Genomic DNA, 8691 nt, shown 5'->3' with positions numbered 1-8691 from the left:
TGACGGCGGCGGCGGCCAGCTGCCTGCTTCTGAAGTATCGGTCCTTCTTCCCGTAGTGCAACCGCGCCCCTCAGCGCTGCTCCGTGCCTGCCTTTCCGCTGTTGCCCTAAGGCGCGTTGCAGTTACCTCTGCTTGAAAATTCAGCCTGAGAGCAGAGCAAAACCTGTTAAAAGTGGAGTTTAGGTGTTAAAGGGAGCGGGGGTGGAAAAACACCACCTTTTGTCCGCAGCTGGGGAAAAGCACGGGCCAAATTTTAAATCGTAAGGTGCAGTTTCTCTTAAATTACAGCTCGCTCCGGAACAGGGGCCGGTGCTGGGGCCCGCGGGAGCTGCTGAGGGCGGGCGGAGCGAAGAGCGCGGCCACGGGCGAGCGTGTCGGCATGGCGTACGGCGGCGCCTGGGCACCGGAGCAGCAGCAGGAGCAGGCGGGGCGGCCCGGACCCGCCTCCCGCCGCCGTAGCGGCGGCCACGTCGCCCGGCGGCTGCGTACGCGGCGGTGGGCGGTGCGCCGCGCCGCGGCCGGGCTGGCGGGGCAGGAAAATGGCGGCCGGCATCCGGGAGAAGCAGACAGGTAAGCGGCTTCCCGCCGTCTCCGCCGCGGCAGCTGCGCTTCCCGGGGCTCGGGGCAGGGAGGGAGCGAGGTCAGCCTCACGCTGCCGCTGGCGACTCCTGCCCGTCGCCCCCCCGCCCTCTCCCCCGGCGGGGCCCCGGGGCGGGCTGTGGGCGTCTCCGCGCCGCCTCGCCTCCGCCGGGGGATTCGCGCCCTCTCACCCGGCTCGGGGCTGAGGCCAGCGGGACGGCGGCCTTCCCCCCCCTGCCTGCCCCGGCCGTCCCTGCGGCGGAGGCGCTGAGGCGCCGCTCGGCTGCCTCTGCGGCCGTGGGCCTGGCCGAGCGGGGCTGCGGCGGCCTCTGGCCGCAGCTGCTGCTGAGGGGGCTTGGCCCCGCTGTGGGGCACTGGGCCGCGGGTGCCCCCAGCCCGCTCGGCGGCGGGGCCAGCCCCGGGAATGTGCCCGCGGGAGGGGCTCGCCGGTGCCCGTCCCCCGCGGCCGTGGGGCGCAGGGTGCGCGCTCCCCCGTGTCAGCGGCCGTGCTCCCCTGGCGAGGGTGGCGGGCAGTGCCCGTCACGGGAGCAGAAATAACGCTGCAGGTGCGCCGCTCCTGTGAGGACGATACAGGGGCCTCGCAGTGTGTACTGACCCTCAGGGAAATGGGGAACGCGAGGTTTAACAGCTACCGCTGACTATGCGGGGGGGTTCTGTGGATGAGGGGTTTGCTGTTGCCCCTCCTTGCACATTGCTGTGGGTCTGTAACTGACTCTTCTCTGTCTCGATGCTGCTTTGTGGAGCCTTGAGCGACCGGTTTGAATGTCCTCCCAAGGCACAAAGCGTGTGGGCTCCGTAGCCCTCTGCTACCCTTATTTTGCCAAAGTTTTCGTCAGTAGTTTCAGCTGTAGTCTCGCCACCTTTTCCTTGGTAACTGCCGTGTCTTTATGGTGGTGTAGAGGATTCTGGATGCGTTTATTTAACATGAAATATTTGAAATCGTCTGCCTAAAAATCTCAGTCTGAGTCTCTGTGTGGACCTTAAATATTTACTAATATCCTCCATCTTTTTGGACCAGTCTACTTTCTGTAGTCTCATTCCTGTGGCTGTCTGCCATTAATAGTACTATTTGATGTTCTTTTGCAATCCTGTACTTCTCTTTGCTACCTTCCTAATAAAGCTCATTGTCTTTGAGCTCTTATTTCATACAGCTTTATTATTCTCTATTGTGCTTCACCTGGTTACTCGATTATTTCAGGCAACCTTTGCTACTGAACCCACATTGTCTTCCATCAGTGAGGTCATTTGCAAGGAGGTGGATTGAATAACTAAAAGATACTCAGAAAAAGGAAAAGATATATTATCATTTAGTGTTTGTATTACCATTTATGTGCACTATCTGTTGTGACCTTTATCCAGGTTCATAACCAGTCAAAGCACATAATGGTGCGAGCACAGTAAAAACCTGATCCTTGCCCCGTAGAGCGTTCAGCCTAAATGTAAATGAAATGGCAATATAAATACAAGAAAGGAACCCAGAGACTTGCTGAGTGTTTGTCATGATTGTCACAGCACATCACTGGTCTGATTACTGTCTTCCTTAGAGAGCCTATGCCAAGCTTTAATTTAAATGGTAAACTCTAAAAAGCAGCTGCTTCAGATCCAGTAGTACCAAAATACGTAGCCCTGCAGCTTATACAAAATTGCTCATATCACTGAAATGTATGGCAATTGTCACTGGCGATGAGGGAGCAAAGGCTTCAGGAGCAGTCTGTAATCAACTTTCAGGACTGCTCCGTGGTGTTTAAAAAAAGGAAAAAAGTATTAAGCACGTGGTAGGGAAGGCTGGATTTTACGGAGACCCAGCACTCACTGCCAGGTTGGTTCCTCCCACGGTCAAGTTTCACTGCTGGTAACGTGATTTGAAAAGGCAGTACACAGGAGGAGAAGGCAGGGACAACTGCAAAGGAGGACATCAGAAACGTTACCCAGGCACGGATGGATGGTTTTAGGAAAGCCAATGTTTGACTGAAGTTGAGACTTGTAGCGTATGTCAAAAGCAATGAGAAGAGCTTCTGCTGTGGCATTAGTAGCGGAAATATTAATAACTAAAAATGTTGGGTCATTGCTAAATGGAGCTGGTCATTTAGTGGTGATGGACACAGATAAGGCTGAGGTACCCAATGCCTTCTTTGCCTCGGTCTTCACCAACAAATTCTCCCAGGCCTTTGTGTCACTTCGAAGTCAATCATGGAGTGAATCCTCTTGGAAAATACTTCTCATCATGTGAAGGAGAAGGCACGCATGGATTTACGTATGGTAAATCACACCTGACCAGCCTGATTGCCTTCAGTGATAAAAGATTTGGATGTGGAGGCAACGGGAGAGCAGAGTATGTAATTTACCTTGACTTCAGCAAGGCTTTTAACATTGTATTCTTGGATCCAAGTGAGGATGTTATGGGCTGGCTGGTGGGACAGCTGGATGCTTGAAAATACAGCTGGATGGTCAGGCTCAGAGGGTTGTGATCAGACATACATACCTGGAGGCAGGTAACGACTGAAGCACCACATGGGTCTATCCTATGACCTGTTCTGTTTAAAATCTCTATCAGCGACTGGGAGGCTGTGTCAAAGTGCACTCTCATTAAGTGTGCAGATGACCGCAAACTAGGTGAATCTGTTAATACACCAGAGGGCAGAGCTGCCACTCAGAGGGACCTAGATGGGCAAGAGGAGTGGGCCAGCAGGGACCTTAGGAAATTCAACAGTGGCAACTTACATAAATGCCTGCACCTGGAAAGAAGGTGTGCAAGGGACTGGCAGACCGGAGAGCAGCTCTGCGGAAAAGGCCCACAGGGGTTGTCTGTGGACAGTGAGCTGATGGTGAGCCCACAGTGTGCCCCCGTGTAGCAGCATCCTGGTCCATATTCGCAGGAGCACAGCCAGCAGATTGAGGGGAGTGATTATCCCCCCACTACTCAACCCAGGAGACCACATCAAGATGCCATGTCCGGTTTGTGGCTACCAGTACAGGAAAGATGTTTGTTCATCAGTTAGAGGAAGTTCAGCAAATGACTGCCAAGATGGTCAGGGGCTGGAGCACTGTGAAGTGAGGCTGCAGGACTAGGGCTTGTTCTGCCTGGAGGAGAGGTGGCTTCAGGGGGCACCCAACAACAGCTCTCCAGTACCTGTCAGGGGGACATTGAGAAGATGGAGCCAGGCTCCTTGTGGTGGTGTATGGCAGGAGAGGGACAACACGCATAAAATGAATTGAGGTGTTCAAACTGGATATAAGGAAAAACCTTTTCACCACAAGGACAGGTCACAGTGTGGTTGTGGCACCTCCGTCTTGGAGATCTGACTGGATGAAGCCCTGAGCAGCCTGGCCTGGCATCACAGCTGACCCTGCTTAAGCAGGTGGTGGGACTGGAGATCTCCTGAGGTCCTTTCCAGCCTGAGCTGACCTACGATTCTGTAAACCCCAGGGACCTGCACTGAGTATGCTTACAGGATTCATTTAGCCGAAGACTCAGAAGTCAACCGTTTCTGCGGCTGTCCATTTGTGAGCAAAGTGGTATACATTACCCTGATTTCTGCAAGTTTTGCCTCTGCAAAGCTTTGCAATTATTTTGTTTATGAGTTTGAAGAGAATAGCCACTAACTTTGATGCAAATAGTCTTTTACTGCTAGTCATAGATGGGGCAACAGCACTTAGTGTATTGTTTATTAAGGTAAATTATAAAACTCCTTGCTTGGTAGATTTATAAGCTGGAGGTGGGTGAAGGAATCTGCTTTGGTTTTCTGTGTTGAATGGGAAGTTAGGTGAAAGCACATTCCTGCTTCAGAGAGTTTTCTTGCTGCAAGTTAGGGGTATTTTTGTGCCCCTTGAAGCAGCAATTTCTTCCTATGAGTTCTCAAAATGTTTCAAAATGTGTGTCAGTTTCAGTTAGGTGTAAAGGTGTTTTTTTGTTTGTGTGAATAGTGTTGTTTGTGAGGGGTATGAAAAGCAGATCAGGGGAATAAATCAAAGTAGTTGCTACTGTACAGAATGCACCTTTGGGAAGATACTGGAATTACTAAGGCAAGCTGCAACAGAATATAGCCAGTATAACTGCAGGGAGAGATTCTTTCTTCATGTTTTGAGACTCACTGCTTTTCCTTTTGCAGCGTCTTCCAGAGCCTGTAAATCCTAGCTGATGTGTGCCACTTGTAAGTCACAGCTGCATAAAAATAATGCAAATGTGATTTGTTGCATTTATATTTGATGATGGTTTTCCTCTCAAATGAAATGTGTAATAAAATCCTGCTAATGTGTTTAATCTCTGTTGGCAAAGTGGTAAAGAGACTAAAGCATTAATCTGCTATATTTTCCAGTGGCTTTGAAACGTATGCTGAACTTCAATGTCCCTCCTGTTAAAAACAGCACAGGAGAACCAGTATGGAAGGTAAGAAGTATTTTAACAGGAATAAGAGAATTTTATAGTGTTCAAATAAGTTCAGAGTTTCAAATTTTAACCAACTCTAGTATCTTCTCTATTATTAACCTCTACAAAATAATTTTTCATGTGTTATGAATATACAGAATATAGTATCGGAATTACTGAGCAAAATACATATGTGAGAAATGGGCTGCCTGAAGATCCAATGACTGATCCTTTTGCAGTATTTTAATGAGTAACTGAGTAGAACATTTTTAAGAAGTACTTAGGTCTCATTGGTACCTATTGGCAGAAACTTGCATGATACTTTACAGGTATCTGACCCAGAGAGTCAGAAAGAAGCCCATAGAAAGGGAAGAACTAGTGGTAGCTTTGAATTTAGAAGCAGCTGAGCTCAAGCTCCCTTTGTTAGCTTTAAAAAATAACTAACATGTAATTTGTGAGTTTTTGCTACCACAGAGGATATATTCTGTCTCTTCATCTACCCTGTTGCCTTTTTCCTCTCTGCTTCTCCCTGTTTCCTCTCAAATGCAATCAGAGAAGTTCTTCACTTACAATAACTAATATCTGACAGCAGATTCCTGTTTGACTGACACATTTCAGGGGGTGGAAGTGGTTGTTTTTCCCCTGCCTCTATCATTGAGTTTCTTTTCATTCTTTTTTTAAAATGTATTTATTAGTAAGCACAAATAGAAGTCAATGACAAATTAATGATTTATTATACATTGATGAACGTTTAGCACTTTTCAGGTTAAGTAGTAGTTCCTTTAACCTGAATTCCTGTATCCACTGTATCCTGTATTCTACAGTGTTCACTTTTTACAGCTCTTTGTAAGAAGATGTGTATCTATTTCAGGTTCTCATTTATGACAGATTTGGCCAAGATATAATCTCACCTTTGCTGTCAGTGAAAGAGCTGAGAGATATGGGGATCACTTTGCATCTGTAAGTACTTTTAAAATATTGGGATTTTTTTTTCCTAAAAAGACCTTTATTTAATATTCCCCAAAATCATGAACAAAACATTGAAAATCATTCAATAAATAACTACTAAAATAAAGGTTATACCCTGACTTGTTACTAAAACCAGATGGTATTACTCAGAATCAGGGACTGGAGAGAGAATTCCAAACACTGTACAGCAGGATTTCTAAGTACAGGAAGCCCCTGTTCAAAAATAAAAATTATCCAGTAGGTAGTTTTTTGGAGTCTGTCTGTACAAATCCCTCTGTATTTACATACGCTAAAATTATTTTGGCACAAGCTGTTTCATGGGACTGTGCATGTTCTTTGCTTGTCTGTTTACATGTAGAATTTAATTGTCTCATCAAACATGAAATCTTTAGGTATTATTTTAAGAGATTTCCCATTTCTCTTTCTCCAGATTGCATTTATTTAGTTCATTGTCATTCCTTAACTGTGATAATAGTTGTGGAGAAACTTTGAAGATACATTTATTTTTTCCAAAAGTTAATCAACTTCTACTAAGTGAAGACTAGAAATGGAAACATAGTTTGACATGTTGACATATCAGCAGAAATGTGAGAAAAACTTGTAAGCACTTTGGCTTTAAACAGGAAAGGCAAGTTTAATAGTGTGAGATATGCAGGTTTTTTTGTTATCATGTTAACAATTAATAATTGGTATATGAACTTTGTAGATACAGTGTTTTACCTACCTCTGAATAGATTCAAAAATCTATTTTTGAAGATTTGTGAAGCCTTTTCTGAAGCATTGAATAAACATTGGAGACGTCTCTTAATATACTCAGCCAAAAATTACACAACTATGATTTTCTGTGATTTTTTCATGTCTTGTTCTTGCTAAAAATGTAGCCGGATATAGGGAGAAATCATAGGAAATTAAATGTGTCTGTACAAATAAATAATTTCTTTAGCTTTTATCATTTTCCACAAATCAGTGGAGGAACACATTAGAGATGTATTTTTCCTCCTTTCAGGCTTTTGCATTCAGATCGGGATGCTATTCCGGATGTTCCAGCTGTTTACTTTGTAATGCCAACAGAAGAAAATATCGACAGAATGTGCCAGGTAGCTTGCATGCTTAATGTTTCAAATGAGTGGACACAAGTGAGTGTGTGAAGCAATTCTGCACTCACCAGGGTGTGACTGTTCTATATTTAGTTCTTGTACGTGTCTGAACACCTTCGTTTATATTTTTTTATATATTAGCACATATTTATAATAAAAATTTTACCCCACATTTTTACCTGCAAAGCTTCAATTTCCCAGAAAGTAGAAGGGTAAATATGTCTTCTCTGTTTTGGAGAGAGTGTTGGGAGTGAAAAGACAAGAGGCAGTCGGCACAAATCGAAATACAGGCAATTCCATTTAAACATAATAAAAAGCTGTTTTAATGAGGGTGGCTGAACACTGGAACAGATTGCCTGAAGAGTTCATGGAATCTCCATCCTTGGAGATGTTCAAAATTTGAGTGGACAGAAGCCTGATCCACCTGCTCGGCTTGACTCTGCTTTGGACTGGAGGGTTGGACTAGGCTAACCTCAGTTTTTCACATTCTCTGGGAGGAATTGGTGCAAGGTTGACATCTTCACCAAAGGAAGGGGAAAAAGCAAAAGGTATTTTTCGTCAGTGGTAAGGTGTGCAATAGAAATTGCTGTCTGGTAGCTTAAATTTTGTTTCCTGTTTTTTGCAATTCTGTGTTAGGTTGTTTATATCTACTTGCATAATCAAAACACTGCGTACAAGGCTGTATGAACAGACAGCTAAACACTTCCAAAAAGTTAGTTTGACTGTGGATAATTGGAACTTCACATCGTGAAAGTATGATTGTTTTTTAGTTAGTCAGAAATGTATTAGTTCTTCAGGAAAAAGGTTGTGGTTTTCCTTGCTTTCAGGACCTTCGAAACCAGCTTTATGAATCTTACTATTTAAACTTTATTTCTGCCATTTCAAGAAGTAAACTGGAAGATATTGCAAATGCTGCCATAGGTGCTAATGCAGTAACCCAAGTGGCTAAGGTAAGAAAATCTCCTAGGCTCTAATGATAAAGATACTACCGTTACGGGTGTTACTGCATTCTTACTTGGCCACTTGAGTGCCATACACAGCTTTTCTGACTGAATCATGAACAAAATAAATGTTTGGCTAGGTTCAATGGCACACATAGATTTACTGGGGGAGAAAAAAGGAAATCTACAGTCATCTCACTAATGCAGTTTAGTACCATTCTTCAGCTTAGTCAGGAGTCTAGGTGCTGCAAGACCTTTGTGCTAAATGATAAAAGGGGGAATACAGTGGTTTCAGAGAATTCCCGATCTCATCAGCTCAGTGAGTGCACCTGGTGCATATATGGTGGGGTGGGATTTTTAGCTCCTAACTACATGAAAAGTGTGGTATGAGTGCAGTTGTCATTTTAAATAGACATACTGTAGATGCTGTTATACAGTGTATTCCTATACCTTTATAATTTAAAAGCAGGTGTCAGGTACGTATCCTCTTAATTTTTGTTGAATGCCTGTACCAAAACCTGCAAATTAGTAACTATAATTATTTTCACATATACTTAAATTCATTCACTACTTCTTACTCCTGCTAGGGAGTACTACTGGCATGAGAGAAAGAAACTGTTGTGAAATGAAATGAAAATTACAAGTATTGTTTAAGCCTTAGGTCTTCAGCAGGAGTAAATTGGTGCTGCACTGTGTTTGCTTTCCTAAATCTTTTTTT

At 44.7% G+C, this 8691-nt stretch overlaps 1 protein-coding gene across 2 annotated transcripts in view; it reads left to right on the top strand.

Annotated features, from left to right (window-relative positions):
• The first annotated feature begins 191 nt into the window (after positions 1-191).
• Positions 192-8691, top strand: part of SCFD1 (sec1 family domain containing 1) — a 54926-nt gene continuing 46426 nt past the window's right edge. The window contains exons 1-5 of one of the 2 annotated variants that reach the window (XM_080397034.1): positions 192-570; positions 4917-4987; positions 5838-5926; positions 6942-7032; positions 7860-7982. In XM_080397034.1, the coding sequence (XP_080253160.1) occupies positions 540-570; positions 4917-4987; positions 5838-5926; positions 6942-7032; positions 7860-7982 (405 nt within the window). In that variant the 5' untranslated portion in view covers positions 192-539. The remainder of the gene's footprint in view (positions 571-4916; positions 4988-5837; positions 5927-6941; positions 7033-7859; positions 7983-8691) is intronic. The other variant, XM_080397033.1, reaches the window with a different exon arrangement.

Source organism: Falco punctatus, assembly GCF_963210335.1.
Source record: "Falco punctatus genome assembly, chromosome: 7".
Lineage (NCBI taxonomy): Eukaryota > Metazoa > Chordata > Aves > Falconiformes > Falconidae > Falco > Falco punctatus.
This window is presented reverse-complemented; position numbering and strand designations above follow the sequence as displayed.